We start from the raw sequence: 16,716 nt of genomic DNA, 5'->3' as shown, positions 1-16,716 counted from the left end.
GTGAAAATGATGGGTTATTATGTCATATGGTAAGTGCCATGAGAGAGATACATACTTTGAATTATGTGAGCACAGAGGAGGCTGTTAACTCAACCTGAGGGATAAAATAAGGCTTTTTGAATTGAGATTTTGTACTAGTCAAGATGAATGACATTAGCTTCTACAATAAACAATCCCCAAATTTCAGTGGCTTACTACAGTGAAGATTCACTTCTCTCTCACGTCATGGTCTGATGCAGATCAGGTGACTCTCCTGGCTGTTGTGCTCTAAGTGTTGAGTTGAGGACATAGGCTTCTTTCTTCTTAGGATATCATCAGTATTTACATGTAGCTTCCACGCAGAAGGGCAAGAGAGAATGTGGGTGATTGTGTATGAGGAGTTTTATGGGCAGATCTGGAAGTTTTCGTCATTGCCCACGTTTCATTTGATCCCAACCAAATGGCAAGGGGAATAGAAATATCAGTGAGGAAGAGACACACGATTCAATAAAAATGTGTTGAAACAGTGAAATTTAACCCTTACCTCATATTCCACATCCACATACATTGACATTGAAACAAAACATTAAAAAATACACAACAAAACGATAAAATGGAAGCAACAGTGAAATAATTCAGCTAGGAAACCAAAAAAGAAAAGATTGATAAACTGTATCAAAAATCAGCATTTAAAAATTTCTACATGGAAAAAATGCATGAACAGAAATAAAATAAAAAGACAAATGACAAAAGTATCTTTATCCTATATATAAAGGCTAATTTCTATAATAAATAGCTCCTCTAAATCAATAAGAAATAAAGCAAATTATCTAATTTTTTAAATGGTAAAAGGAAATTAACAGAGTTCTTAGAAAAGAAAATGCAAATCATTTATTTATTTATTTTTTGAGACAGAGTTTCACTCTTGTTGCCCAGGCTGGAGTGCAGTGGTGCGATCTCAGCTCACTGCAACCTCTGCCTCCCAGGTTCCAGCAATTCTCCTGCCTCAGCCTCGTGAGTAGCTGAGATTACAGGTGCCCACCACCATGCCTAGCTCATTTGTTTTATATTTTTAGTAGAGGCAGGGTTTCATCTTGTTGGCCAGGCTGGTCTTGAACTCCTGACCTCAGGTGATCTACCAGCTTTGGCCTCCCAAAGTGCTGGGATTACAGGTGTAAGCCACCGTGCCCAGCCACACATCATTTTTAAACCTAGGAAAAGATGCTTAACTATACAGTAAAAGACAATTATATAGTACTAAGAGAAATTCAGATTAATCTTAAATATTACTTTTCACCCACCAAATTGGTAAATATCAAAAGTTCGATTCCACCTATGTTGTCAAGGTAATAGGCTAGGAGTGTTCTGGCCCTTCTAAGCTCAGTCTGTCAATATTAATCAGAATTGCAAATGCACATGGGATCCGAAAATTTCACTTCTGGGAATTTATTTTACATACAATTGTATATGTGTGAAATAATGTATATACAAAGTTCATCACTAAGACATTCTTTATAACAGGAAAATATTGGAAATACCTTAAATGTTTATCAATAAGGAACTAGTTAGTTTATATATGGGGGTTACAAAGAATGAGATAATTCTTTATGTATTAAGAAAGAATCGCCTCCGAGATATATTCAGAGAAGATAAGCAGATCTGAATGGTGTGTTTATGTCATTTCTATTTTAAAGGGGTAGATAATTTAAAAAAAAAGATAAAAATCTGAATGGTATGTTTATAGTGCTACCACTTGTGTGTTTGGAGCAGGGGGTTTGGGTGTGAGAGGAAATATTTACTAGCTCTGGAATGATACATGCAAACCTGTTAACATTAGCTGCCTCTGGGGAGCAAAACTGGGTGACTGGTAGAAGGAAGACTTTTTACTATAAATAATTTTAGTAAATAATTTATTTACTAGGTGATGTGACTTCACGTTAAAGAATCAGGTGCTGGTTCTTTAAAGTGAAGTCACATCAGTTGCCAGGTGTCAGTATGGGACAGTGGAAGCCATATCTGTATGGTTATCAGAAAAATGTGACAAAATTACACTTGTACCCCCATAAATTTATACAAATAATTTTTTTAATTTAATTTTTTTTAAAAAATTTAAAAGTAAAAGAAAAGCTAGTTTCGAATTCTTGCTTCTTCACTAACTTGCTTGCCAGCCTTAAGCAAGCAAACTCCCCACTCACAGCAGATCTGAGAAAGGTCAGAGAAACTTGTGTCCAAGGCTGTCTATAGCTCTGACATCCAGAGGTATAAACTGTAGCTATTCCTTACACATTTCTTAAATCATCTTTCTACCTCCTGCTTTCCTGCGCAGCTCATCAAAAGCTCAGAGGAAAAGACAGACAATTGAAGAAAATAAAATTGCGAAGATGACTTTTATAGGGCTCCTGTTGAATCATTGTGTATTCCACCTCCAAAGCTGAAAATGATGAGTTTAATATCACACAGAGCAGTGTATCTTGTATCTCCCAAAAGACAGCTTATGCTACCCAGAGAACTGGGAGCTTGGCAAGACATAATTTTTTACTCCAACTCTGAGGCAAATGAAATGACAGTCATTGAGCCCACATTCTAGAAGCAACATGGTTTTCATTTGGTTTTAACTTCATTTGAAAGCATCCCAAGGAGGGAGAATCCTTCTAAATGTGCACTTTTCTTCTTTCCTAGGACTATATGCTAGAAAGGGGATGGAAAGGTGGCCAGGTTTTGCCTTGCTGTTTCTAGTGTGGGCCATTGATGACAATAAGTTAATTGTGCAAGGGGGCAGGGGTCTGAGTGTCGGTCCCAGTTATTCCTTGAGCTTGGGCACGTTCCCTCCCTATGTGGGTCTTCCGTTATTCTCAGAAAGGTTTAATGGATATAAGTTGGGCTGATACATATATATGGGAAGGGAAGGTTGGATTTGAGGGCCATTGAAGATCTAATGGCCTAAAAATCACCCCATCGTCCACACCCCCTGGTTTAGGTAATCCATATGGTACGTGGAGCAATCTCTCTGGGATTGTTTGTTCAATCATTCTGCATGTGGTTACTGAGCATCCTTTACTTATCAGCATTGGGCTCTTTATAGACAGTGCTCCTACCTTCAAGGAAGGTTAAGAAATATATCAATCAAGAAAGTGCCTTAAATATGTGTAAATAAAGAGCAGAGGTAGACTAGTCAATGCCATCTTTATAGACTGCAAAGGGATTTTCCTTCATGCATTATTTATATACTATTGTGGAGTAGACGTGGCATCATGACACAAAATTAACTAAAAGAGTTAACTAAGACTTCATGTGTAAAGTTCCAAGAATGGTGTCTGGCATGCATTATATATACGGCAAAAGACAGTAATTATTATTTTTTATTTATATCACAAGATATCATTAAGCAACATAGTAATTATTATTGCTGTGTTTGATTCCCACTATAATGCTCTGAGGTTTGAACTAAAATACCCATTTTTCAGATAAGAAAGCTGAGGCTCAAAGTGGGGACATGATTTATACCAAGCCTCCCAGCTAGAAATGGCCAAGTTGGGGCAAAACTGCAACCAGGACTACAGTAAATACAATTGTGTTACCTGGAAGGTATTGCTCATTAATCAGAGAAATAAATTCCACGAATGTCTAGTCATGAATGTGTTAGTTGTTCTGAGTAAGTAACATCATGACTTAACCCAACAAAAATTTCACCTTTTCTGAAGACTTCTTAGGAGGGATGCTAATAGTAGTGATTTCGGATTCTGGGGAAGAACCATGTTAAAAGTGAGGAGAAATTGATCCTCACCTGTCTCAACCCCTCCCCTCACATTGCAAATGGCTGCTAAATCTGCTGACACACAGGGTCTTGATGTGTGTGTGTATGTGTGTGTATATGTGTGTGTGTGTGTGTGTGTGGTGTGTGTGTGGTGTAGTGTTTGGTCCCTTTAAGGCAAGCTGTATGGCCCATACTTTTCATTTGTTATCCTTTCTCTCAACAGAAAACAAGCCTGGAGTTTTATATTGACATCCACGCCCACTCCACCATGATGAATGGCTTCATGTACGGCAACATCTTTGAGGATGAGGAACGGTTCCAGAGGCAGGCCATTTTTCCCAAGCTCCTCTGCCAGAATGCTGAGGACTTCTCCTATGTAAGCCAGGAGTTCTCTCTCAGCCAGCCCCAAGCCCCCAGACCCCACTTCCCATCTTCCTTCTCACTCAGTTCAGTTTGCTTTAAGCTCCACGAGACACCTAACTCTGTGCCAAGTCTTGTGTAGGTGATGAAGATAGAGGTAAATAATAAGCTATGCCCATGTCCTCAAGCTGCCCATCACCAGTCAGGGAGGGAGACTCTTAGAGAAGGTAGCATTTTGGTTGGCTGATAAGCTGGCATTTGTTTTTGTTTCTGGCCTTTTGTTTTGTTTTGTGATAAGATCTTGCTCTGTCACCCAGGCCAGAGTGTGGTGGTATGATCATGGCTCACTCAGCCTCTATCTCCCAGGATCAATCCTCCCACCTCAGCCCCCTGAGTAGCTGGGGCTACTGGCTAATCTTTAAAAATTATTTATTTATGACCAGGCACGGTGCCTTACACTTGTAATCCCAGTACTTTCGGAGGCTGAGGCAGGCAAATCATGAGGTCAGGAGTTTGAGACCAGCCTGACCAACATGGTGAAACCCCATCTCTACAAAAAATATAAAAATTAGCTGGCATGGTGGCACGTGCCTGTAATCCTAGCTACTCAGAGGCTGAGGCAGGAGAATCGCTTGAATCTGGGAGGTGGAAGTTGCAGTGAGCCGAGATCGTGCCACGGCACTTCAGCCTGGGCGACAGAGCAAGACCCCATCACTCTGTCTGTCTGTCTCTCTCTCTCTCTCTCTCTCTCTCTCTCTCTCTCTCTCTCTCTCTATATATATATATATATATATATATATATATATATATATATATATTTATTTATTTATTTATTTAGTCAAGACAGAGTTTCGCTCTGTTGCCCAGGCTGGTTTCAAACTCCTGGATTCAAGAGATCCACCTGCTTCAGCTTCCCAAAGTGCTGGGATTACAGGCATACCGTTCCCAGCCTTGATTAATGGAGTCAACTCCAGCATTAACAAGAAAAGGAAACTCACTGAGCACCTACCACGTGCCAGACCTTGCCTCAGGGTCTGCTGTTACCAATCCCAGCTCTTTTCGTATAAGCACAACACATCTGCTAACGGGTTATGTGCCCACCATTCTTTTCTCCATGACTCCTTCTCAGCCTCAATTTTTTTGAACTTACTGGGTGATAATTTCTATCCTGCCTGCATCATAGCTTCCTGGGAGGGCAAATGCAGTTTTTGATATAAAAGTTCTTTGCAGACAGTAAAGACCTGAACAAACTCCAGAGATGGTTGCTGTTACTACCCATCTCCCATGCTGAGGACTGGAGAGGCTGTGGGTTGGGAAAATCTCACAGCAAAAGCAATATTGGAAAAGGGCAGGAAGAGAAGATGAGGAGGGGATCAGCATGTGGTGTAGGGAGAGAGCTTTTGCACATTTTCCTTTGTTTTGATACTAAATCTCTGTGGCCTGTTATTTCCATGTGGTGAGAGGGGCAGACGCCCACAAAGGTCATAGCAATTTTTGAAGTTGATGAGCTGAAAACTCACCTGCCCATTGCTTCAGGCCAGGACATTAGTGGAGATGATGAATTTCTCTGTGTGGTAAGATGCACTCTGAATCCCAGAACCTTTGAATATCAAACTAGGAAAGGAACTGGCAGATTGTTTAATCCAGTCCCCTCTTTACACCTAAGAGTAAAGAGTAGCCCCAGAAGAGATAAGTATCCAGTATAAGGCCACCCAGCGTTTAATGATAGAATCAAAGCAGGTGGCTCCCCATTTGCAGCTGTGGGGCAGAAACAGCCATGCCTTTTTCTGTAAGAATCTCTATAGTATGGCCCTGTCTATTTGAGACCACTGCAGTTTCAGAGAAGAATGTGGCCTCCTTAGTCCCAGTTCCATGGAAGACTGCGTCATAGGCCTCAGAGACCCTCCTCACACAGGTGAGGTTTCCAGGGACTACAAAAGGGGCACAGTCTGGGAGCCTTATTACTGGGCTTGCCTCATGATGTTTCTGCACTGCAGCCTCCTTAAGAAGGGGGAGTCAAGGTCAATTGTCCTAGTCCAATTGCTGTCCTCTTCTCCCCTCCCCTCTGCTCCCCTTCCCTCCATCCCCTTCCCTCCCCTCCCCTTCCATCCCCTCCCCTCCCTTTCCCCTCCCCTCCCCCTCCATCCCCTCCCCTTCCCTTCCCCTCCCCTCCCCCTCCATCCCCTCCCCTCCCCTCCCCCTCCCCTCCCCCTCCCCTCCCCCTCCCCTCCCCCTCCCTTTCCTTCCCTCCCCTCCCCCTCCCCTTCCCCTCCCCCTCCCCTTCCCCTCCCCTCCCCCTCCCCTTCCCCTCCCCTTCCCCTCCCCTCCCCCTCCCCTTCCCCTCCCCTCCCCTCCCCCTCCCTTCCCACCTCCCCTCCCCCTCCCCTCTCCCCTCCCTTCCCACCTCCCTTCCCACCTCCCTTCCCACCTCCCTTCCCACCTCCCCTGCCCTCCTCCTCCCCTCCCCACTTCCCTCCCCTCCACTCCCCTCAATGCCCAACTCTAAAACAGGAGAGTTGAAGTTCACTACATGGATTTCAAAGGTCTTTCATCTCTAACAGTCTATGATTTTCTGATTTTTCCTTTACTTCAAAATACACACACACACACACACACACACACACACTTCTCTGTTTCTTTCACAGTTTTTCTGTGTCTTTCTTGTATTGCTGTTTACTTCATCTCTTTTCCTTTTTCTTTTATCTCCTGCTGAATAAGAGAATTCTTGTTAAAACCATATTCTGTTCATTTACTTAAATTTCGGGTTAGCATAGAATGCCCTTCTACCTTCAAGTGAACTGACCCTCACAACTCTGTGAAAGAGATATTATTGTCACCTCCACTTCATTGTTACAAATGAAGAAACTGAGGCTAAGACAAATAAGTCAACTTGCCTGATATCGTGCAATCAGTGGGTAGTAGAGCATGTCTTTGAACAGAGGACTTGAGACTGACGTGCTTCTTCATTTCTCTCTCTATCCACTGTGATGGGTGCTGTCACAACTTAGTGAGGAAGCAGCCGTGATCCCTACACTCTAGTGATTCTGGACGTGAATCAGCTATCCCTAAGGGAAGCAGAGTCTTTGGGAGTCTGGAGTCACTTACTTCTGCTTTATCACTTACTTGCTCCAACTCTATGAGTCTCAGTTTCCTGATCTGTAGAGAGACAAAATGTGAACACCTACGTCAAGTGGTTATTTTGAAGCCTAAAAGAGATACTGCATGGGAAACAATATTATCAAATTGAAAGCATCCCACATTTTAAGTTTGCTTTTTTTTTTACATTTTTTCTTTTTAAAGAATAGAGACATGGTCTCACTATGTTGCCTAGGCTGAATTCAAACTCCTGGGCTCAAGCAATCCTTCTGCCTCAGCCTCCCAAGTAGCTGGAACTACAGGCACACGCCACCATGCCAAGCTCCAAATGTTAGTTCTGATTATCATCAAAATGTAGTTGCTTCTTTTTCTCTGTCTGCTTTTTCCTGCTCCCTGTCTCCATTCATATTTCCACAAATATTCGTTGAATGGCAGTTACTGCACCTCAAGAACTCTGCTTGCTGCTGTCATTAATTATGTTTGTTTATTTAATCAGTCCTCATAATAATCATGTGACAAGGGGCTAATATCCCACTTTTCAGACAGGGAAGCTGAGACCCAGAGGTGTTGTGAAATTTGCTCACAATCCACTTGCCAGCAGGTGCCCTGATTCTCTCTTCCCTACTTTGTCTTTCACAGTCCAGCACATCCTTTAACCGGGATGCTGTGAAAGCAGGAACTGGCCGTCGCTTCCTCGGTGGACTCCTGGACCACACTTCCTATTGCTACACCCTAGAGGTCTCCTTTTACAGCTACGTCATCAGCGGCACCACAGCTGCTGTGCCCTACACGGAAGAAGCCTGTATCCTTGGCCCGTCTTCACCCAGCCCTGGGCCAGCACTGATCTAGCCCAGAGTATCCACGTCTGACAGGTCAAGAATTAGGCCCCCAGCTCAGGTAAGGGCTGAGACGCTTGGGTGAGGATGGAGGTGCTGGTTCTGCTGGTGGCGTCTTTGGATTGTCCAGTTTGCTCCAGCCCTTAGTATGACACCCCTACCCCAATTGCCGTGCTCCAAATCTTTTCCAGGCCACCAGAACCCATGGCCTGCCCATACCTTACTGCTTCCTAATCTCTCCCCCTCTTCTCTAATGATGCAGCGAGTCTTGTGCCATCTAAGCTATGCAAGTCCACAGGCTGGATGACCACCCCCAGGGTTGCTGAGGAAGAGCTTGATGATCTTGACTCCTCTAACCCTGAACATACAAAACTGTATTTTCTCTTTTCGTCTTTTGTCTCCTGTCCTCTCCCGCTTTCTCTTCCCTCTACTCAGTATTTTCCCTTATACTTATTTTTCTCCCCCTTGGTCCCCCTTCTTCTGTACCTCCTCCCTCACCTGTCCTGTGCCTCTCTCTTCTTACTTCTTTTCCCACTCCTTCCCTCCTTTTTGTCCTCTCTCTCGTCCTATCCCCCTTTCCTCTCTTTCTCTCCTCTTTGCCTCTCTTCTGTCTTCCCTATCTTTCCCCTCTCATCCTCTGTGCATCTTTCTGTCTGCCTTTGACAAATTCCTTTTCCTCTTAGTTTCTTCATAAAATTACTCTGAAAACTCCCAAGCCAGCCATGATGAAATTAGAAGTTATTTTCTAGCTTGGGCTAATTTTTTGAGGGATTATATAGTAACTCTAGTTTCCTGAGTGTTAATTTTAATGTCAAGGTCACCGCATCAGAGCTGTAACAGATCGCGGCCGATTCTTCTTTCCTATATCCTTTGTTTCGGATTGACTCATGTCTCCTTTCCTAACACTTAAGTTTTCTCAGAGAAAGAATTACCGTGGAGGGAGGAGGAAGGAACTTCAGATGAAATGAACTCTGTATTGATGCAAACTCCCCCTCCCTGGAAGTAGAAGTGTTCTTTTTAGCATTTTTTCAACACCTGGTGAGTGTTTATGGAGTTCCTGTCATACTCTGTGCAGGAAAACTTCTTTTCTGAAAGTGGCATGACTTAGGGCTAGTCCCACCAGCCAAGTGAAACTCAGTGGCTCTGTTTGTATGTGTGTGTATGGGCGGGGGAGAGGATACGGTGTCCAGGTACCTTGCCAGAACATGGGAAGTAGGGTGATGACCCTAGAAGGAGGGGCTGGCAGGGGGTAGGCCAGGTGTTAGAGCTGTATTCCAGACCCTGTTGGGAATGGAGAGATTATAACTGGAACTGAGAGTTCCCTCTCTACAGTCACCAAGACCGAATGTCATCTTGCGATCTGCTTTAATATCCACCTGACTCAGCAAGACCAAGGGCATAGGCTCTGCTCTGAGGAAGAGGGTCTGTGGGTTCCAAAGTCCTGGCCACCTGTTATGTGCCACACTGCCCCCTCCATGCCCCATACACGCATTAGATGTATATGGTCTATGGCATCTCCAGAATCTGCTAACTCCTATAATACATGCATATGCTTCATGCTACGTGGTGCTTGCTTTGCTCTCCCATAGTATTATGACAGAGGGACAGAGAGCGGCCTGGAATAAGAGTTAGAGCTTGTGCACCAAAGGGGATTCTGCAGCCCGTATTCATAGTGAGATGAGGGTCCCTCCAGAGGAGGCCTGCACTTAGTTTGTTGTTGTTTTTTGCTGTCCAATCTGACAGGTTCTCCCACCCTTTCTTAGCACTTCCGACATGCTTTTGTGTTAGAAGAAAATGTGTTTCTTAGTAGAAAGCCCACCCTTGGTTCAGGCCCAAGGTTTCCACCCCTCAACAGCTAACCCTCATTTATCAAAAGTAAACACACCATTAGTACATACCAGGAATCATAAAAGGCACCTAGGGTAAAATAGTGAATAAAAAGGCATGGTTCCTGACTCAGAGCTTTCAGTCCACTTGGGGAGACAGAAAAGGAAAGAGATCATTACAATGTACATGATAAATTCTGTGGTGGAGGAATTCCAGAAGGCTATGGGACATTTTCATTTCACAAGGATATATTGAGTTCCTGCCATAGATCAGGTAAAGTTCTAGGCACAGGGAATGTGGTAGAGAACATACTAAGGACAAGAATGTCTTTACATGGGGGGAAAAGAGAACTCACACGCAATCCTGGGAGTCAGGGAAGATTTCCCAGCAAAAGAGATGTCTAAACTGAGTTTTTAATATGAACTAGTCAAACTGAGTTAGGGTATTGTTGAAGGGAGGATGTGTTAGACAGAGAGGGGAGGATAGAAGGTGTGGGCAGGAGCTGTAAGTGGTCCCTAAGGCTGAAGGATTTCAGACGCAGTGATAAGTCTGAAATGGAAAGCTGTAAGGAGTTTGATCTTGAATGTAGACAATGGAGAGCAATAGAAGGGTTTCTAATGGGGAGGAAAGGCCACTCTGACTGCAGTGGAAAGGACAGATTCGAGGGGACCAATACTGTAGGCAGGGACATGCATTAGGCTGTTATAAAAATCCAGGTGAGAAATAATTCAGGCCAAGACCAGGGTGGTGACTGTGGAATATTTAGAATATGGAACTGAGAAGAGGAGGTAATTGACTATATGGGAGTGGCAGCAGGAAACAGGAGCTCGTGACTAGAAGGGGTTAGGGTGAATAGAGGCTGTGCACAAGCTGAGCAGGCCATGATGCTGATGGACCCACCCTGCCTTGTTCCGTCCTCCAGAGGATGAGAAGAGGAAACAAATTGCACCAGGGAAGCTCAGGCCGATTCAGTGCATGCAAGGGTGATTTAACTTGGGTTCTGTCTGAAATACTGGTTTAAAAAAACTCTCAGTTCATAACGGAGGGAGACTTGGGGCAGACAGATTGTGATCTTTGTTGGCTGCTGGCTCCGTGTCCCAATCAAAAAAAGAAATTACATGGTCTGGTGGGAAAGGCAATATGGTCTGGGAGAAAATGTCCTCTAGACTAGGAAGCCAGAGACCTGGATTCTGATGACAGCACCAACATTATCCCAGAGAGCACCCTCCAGCAAGTCCTCTAACCTCTCTGAGGTGAGCTTCCTCACCATTACAAAGGGACCAAGGACCTTCACACTTGTCTAACCCCTGCTGTGGGAATTAAATAGAGACATTCAATAAAAACATAGATATGGTATTATGCAAGCAGAACAGACTTTCAATTCAGACATATCTGGGTTTGAATCTTAGTCTCACCTACTTACTAGATGTGTCACCTTGGATGAGTTGTATAACCTCACTGGGCCTCAGATAGTTTCCTAATCTGTAGCAGGAGGACATAATAATACTTAACCTCACTTAGTTGCAATGAGGTTAAAGGAAATAGCTTGTATGAGAGTGCACTGTAAACTAAATATTAAGAGACATTGGAAAGATTTATGTGAATGTGAATGAGGAGCTCTGTTTATGTGAAAGAAGATAGATAGGGCTCTTAGAGCAAGAGATCAGCAGCTGTTGTTAGGGTTTGTAAGGCAAGGGGCATTGGTGGGGTCATCACAGTTGAGAGTCTTGCCTGGACCACAGAACAACGACTGGTTCACACCGTGGGAGATATGCAGTTCCTTGATGGGGTTTCTTGTTTCTGTCACCCAGGGTGCCCCCTTCCTAGGATCACAGAGGCCAGACTAGTTAGTTAGAGGATATGGATGAGGATAACATCAGGAAGGGCTGGGGGACGCAGAGAATCCCAAGGGATATTTCACCCAGGTCCAGAATAGTGTCCACCTCCCCACAGATCAGAGCATATGTGTCGGTTAGTTCAGTTCTTCTCCTTGGAAAAGCACCAGCTAAACATGACCAGGGTTTTGCTCTCTGACTTCCCTTCTCCACTATATCGGGGAAATAAAGCAAGGGACATAGTTGCTGATGCTTACCTGGCTGTGTGACCTTGGACTGGTTATGGCACCACTCTGAACCTGTTTCCCCAATAGTACTCACTTTGCATGGTTATTGGGAGCGTGAAATAAGACAGAATATCTGCATTCCACTGGTACTACCTGGTATCTGCTCGGTTCTCAACAAATGTTCTTGTCTTGACTTTTCTTAGCCCCATGTAGTCTACATAGCTTTCTTTCTGTTGGTTGAATCTTTAACTTGACAATCTGGCTTTGAAACTGACAACTAGGGTTTGAATTCTGATTCTAGATTACGAGTGGCCTCTAGAAAGTCTTGTCCTTTCTCTCAGCCTCTGTGTGTAATACTTCCTACCCATCAGAGTTTTTGGGGAATAAAATTTTGTGTGGACTTGATCACTATTCTAATTTCTTCCAGCTCTCACGTTCTAAGATTTTCCTGATTCTAAAATGTATGTTATATAATTCCATGCTTAGATGAGTTGGCACAATAATCCATAAATTATCAATACTCCATATTATCAATAATCCCTAATTTCTTTTATTAAGTGAATTTTAATATTCAGTGATTCTATGAGCATAAGAGTTTCTAAATTTAATAGGGAAAATCAGTACAAAAGTGTCCTGGGCAGCTGGTCAGGCCAAGACAATAGCTATTTTCCTTCTTTTAGTTTAGGGGTTCTTAACTGAGGGACTTATAGGTGTCTTCAACAAAAGCCCATGAACCATCTAAAACGTATGCAAAGCTGTGAGTAAATATGCTTAGTTCATTTTTTGGGAGGAAGGCCCATAGTTTCTAACAGAACCTAAAAGAGAGACATCCTCAGAGGCTTCTGCCCTGGATGGTGACCTCTGAGCCTCTCTCCTGTCCATGTTGGGGCAAGAATATGGCACGGGTGTCAGAGTCCTGGATGTGAGTCCTCTTTTGCATCATTCTCGCATAATCCCATATTTAACCACTCTGAACCTCAGTTTCTTCATCTGTAACGTGAGGATGATTATTTACTTCACAGGGTTGGTGTTAGGGCTACATGGGAGAATACATGCAGATAAATCACTGGGCATATAGTCTGTGCCATTAAATATTAGGTCTCTTACCTTTCCTTTCTGTCATTGGTTGTTTTGGGAAATGATAAATTCCTATGAATTTTGAACCATTCTTCAGGAAACCCTATTTACATTTTACTGGCCTGCCAAGTAATAAATATGCTCTGTTCAAACGATTTGAAAAAGAGGGAGAGAAAGGCTAAACTGGAATCATAAAGTAACCCAGAGCTTATATGGCCTTTGTTTATAGTCTGGTTACAAGCCAAGAGGAAATAGCTCTTTGACATAATGGATGAGAAAAACATTGGGAACAGAGACCTTGGGTCCTGAGCAGACTGGTTTCCACCCAGGCTTGTAGCTGCGGACACAATGAAATAAGAAAATGCTGGCTCTTAAGGAGACGGGTATGGCTGGTGTGGCCAAGAGAAGATGCTGAGATATCAAATTCAGTTAATTGGATTCATCTCATTTCAAAGCCCATATATGCCTTGCACTGGGTCCTCTGAAACCTACATCAGACATTGAAGTTATCGTTTATTTACTCATCCATCTAACCCAACACATTAGACACTAGAAATAGACCGATGAATAAAGCATGGTCTCTGCTTTCAAGATGAAGACAGTTTTGAGGGGAGGGAGAAAGGTAAAGAGACAGCAGCATCATAGAAGGATAAATGTTCTGACAGAGGGGAACTCTGCTGGTTGGGGAAGCAGTGGGGGTCATCTAACCCAGCAGGGGCGGTACAGGAGGGAGTGGGAAGAAAGGCTTGCTGGAGGAAGAGAAACTAGGGCTCAGACCTCCAGGATGAATGGAATGCAGGGAGGAGAAGAAGGGGTGGAGCAGCCTTCCTGGCAGAGGAGAAGTACAGGAGAGAGCCCAGATGCCAGAGAGAGGTTGCTACATCCCAAGTATTAGAGGGTAGCTGGGGCTGGGCCAGAAGCAGCAGGTGATTAATAAATATAGGCAGAGCCAGACCATGGGGAGAAAGAGAAAGATTTGTGAAATATGTAACAGATACATCGAACAGGCAGTACTCACAAGGTGCAATTACAAAACAACTTTATTTTTTGTCTCCCATTGGCTTTATAGATAGATAGATAGAGATTATAGATCTGGAAATATAAAAGCTCTGGCAGGCCCCATGAGTCTCCAGTCACTCTCAGGAAATTAAAAGCTCTCTAATTAATTCTAGTCACAAAACAGTCTCAGTTTAGCAATGACTATGTCTGGTCCAATGAAAAACATCAAACCTCTTCAAAGTAAAAATCCTCCCCATCCTCTAGCTCAGACCTATCTCAAATAGGCTGCTCATGTGACCAAGGGGTTAAGGTCCAGCTGACTTCCGTTTCCCTGACTTGGCTTCCCAGCCTTTCCCCTCAATCCGGGTAACAGTAACTGTTCACTCCTCCAAGGGGGAGCAGGTTGAGGGAGAGGAGAAAAAGGACAGGAAAGGTCTTAGGGGACTAGTACTCTCATGAGACAGCATGGGCAGTCCCTCGAAAGCTTCTTTAGACACACCCTCTTCTGGTGCTGGAGCTCTGTTGATGTGAGCAGAGGTGTCTGCTCAGTTCAGTTGCTTATGGCTCCTTCCTCAGCCTCTGGTGTTGGGGTCACTACTCCCCTCTTCTGGCCCTCCTATCTGAAGGTGAGCTAAAGATTGCAAAACTGGTTTTCTGGGTTACTTTTGCAAATCCTGCATGGTGGTTTCATACCTCACTCTGAACTGTGATGTCTACAGTCTTGGGATCTTAGCTGAAACTACAATTTTAAAAGTTCCATTTTAACATGCTCCAATATCTAACAGGCAAGATTGAGTATTCTTGCTGATTGTTTGGATATGGGATAGAGAAAAGAGTCATGGAAGATGCCCAGGTTCTTGATTTGAAAACATTATGGGGCTGGGCACGGTGGCTCAAGCCTGTAATACCAGCACTTTGGGAGGCAGAGGTGGGTGGATCACTTGAGGTCAGGAGTTCAAGACCAGCCTGGCCAACATGGTGAAACCACATCTCTACTAAAATTACAACGACAACAACAATAACAACAACAAAACAGCTGGACATGGTGGTGGGCACCTGTAATCCCAGCTACTTGGGAGGCTGAGATAGGGGAATCACTTGCACCCAGGGGACGGAGGTTGTAGTAAGCAGTGATCAGGCCATTGCACTCCAGCCTGGGCAACAGAACAAGACTTTGTCAGAAAAAAAAAAAAAAAGAAAACAATATGATAGATGGTAGGGCCAATTATTTAGCTGCAGACTGTTGGAGAAAGGGGTTGGAGAGGGGGATATTTTGAGCTCAGTATGTGATCTATTGAGTATAAAGGGCTTATATGAAATTCAAATGGAAAAGTTTGGTAGACAGCAGGCTCTATAGGCCTGAAGTTCTGGAGACAGGCCTGGGCTTTGGATAGACTCAACATAGGTTTTTCTACAAGGTACTATAAAGTCTCAAGGAAGGAAAAGATTTTCTTAGTGTGCACAGTCAAGGTGGGCTTCTGCTTGGTGACTTGGTAAAAGGAAGCTAGACTAGAGTTAAGATCTCAGTTCCAGTATGGCCTTTACCCCTTGACTCCCTCATAAAGCTATGTGGCCTTGGTTAAATCACTTCACCTCTCTGGCTAAAGCCTGATACTAGGTAGATATTCAGTGAATGCAAATGGATTGAATGAATGAATGAATGAATGAAGTGGAAGCAGGCCTCACGCAGTATCTGTTAGTCCACTTGGATCAATAATAGGCAGTGAGTTATGTGGTCTATGCTGTTCAGAAACAGTATTAGCATCTTTATGTGGTTGGGGGTGTGTATTGTCTAGATACTTGTTCTTGCCAGAGAGCCTTCACTAAATTTTAGGTGGAGGACAGAAGAGTAGAAAACAGTCAAGTTTCACCTATTGGTTGGCATCTAAAGATACCTAGGTACTTCCTAGTTCTTGTGTGTCATACCCAAGGTCGAAGCTTTGTTAAGAATCATAAGCAAAAAAAGCTTCCCTCCGAGGGTTTTGGGAACCGAAGACTAAACTGTACTGAAGTCTGTTTATTTTTTTCTCCTCCCTACAAATATGAGCTAGAGTTTGATCTTTAAATACGAATCCTTCTGATTGGCTAACTGGCTGAAAGAATGACTAATAATAATAGTAGCAGTAATGATAAAAGTAATAACATTGAGAATGTGCTTCATGAAGGTCTCAGGTCTCTCCACTAGAGCATCAGCTTTGCCTATAACCTGTGAAGTAGGTTTGAGGAGATCTGTTCCCTGCTTGGGGTCCTAATTTTCTTATCTTTGGCTTAGAAGATGAAATAATATGATCTTTAAGTTTATTTCCAGATAGATAGAGAATCATTTGATTTGGGCCTTTGAGATACTGTCTCCATTTCACAAGTAGGGAAATTGAAGCCCAGAAAAATCAACTAACATGCCTCGGGCTGCACAGCTACTAGTGGTAGAGTGAGAATTTCAATCCAGATTGATCCAGCTCAAAGTGTGTGTTCTCTCCTAGGTTTTTGTCTCACCTTCCTCCCTGCTCTGTAATCTTCCCAGTTTCTCTCCATTTCCTGTTGGACAAGAGCCTTTCTGAACCCTGCAGAGGCTGGAACCTAACAGTCAGCTCTGACTCTCACCCCTCTCTCTGATCCGTGTCCCTAGCTTTCACCTGTTTGCAATCCCTGATAGCCCAGATGCAGCTCTGGGGATGCCTCCCAGACCCTCTCTCTGCAGTGCCCGGCTGAGCTGCTGCCTGCTGTGA

The 16,716-nt window shown here is 43.7% G+C and overlaps 1 protein-coding gene across 7 annotated transcripts in view; it reads left to right on the top strand.

Annotated features, from left to right (window-relative positions):
* The window catches only part of LOC105705079 (BEN domain-containing protein 5), a 1,464,486-nt gene that overhangs the window by 1,382,210 nt on the left and 65,560 nt on the right, over window positions 1-16,716 (top strand). For all 7 annotated transcript variants that reach the window (XM_012434679.2, XM_012434678.3, XM_012434677.2 and 4 more), the window contains 2 exons: window positions 3,957-4,109; window positions 7,829-7,991. In XM_012434679.2, coding sequence (XP_012290102.1) covers window positions 3,957-4,109; window positions 7,829-7,991 — 316 coding nt within the window. The remainder of the gene's footprint in view (window positions 1-3,956; window positions 4,110-7,828; window positions 7,992-16,716) is intronic.

Source organism: Aotus nancymaae, unplaced genomic scaffold (assembly GCF_030222135.1).
Source record: "Aotus nancymaae isolate 86718 unplaced genomic scaffold, 86718_ANA_hifiasm-v0.15.2.pri h1tg000007l, whole genome shotgun sequence".
Lineage (NCBI taxonomy): Eukaryota > Metazoa > Chordata > Mammalia > Primates > Aotidae > Aotus > Aotus nancymaae.
Note: the sequence above shows the minus strand (reverse complement) of the source record. Positions and strands in the feature narration are given on the sequence as shown.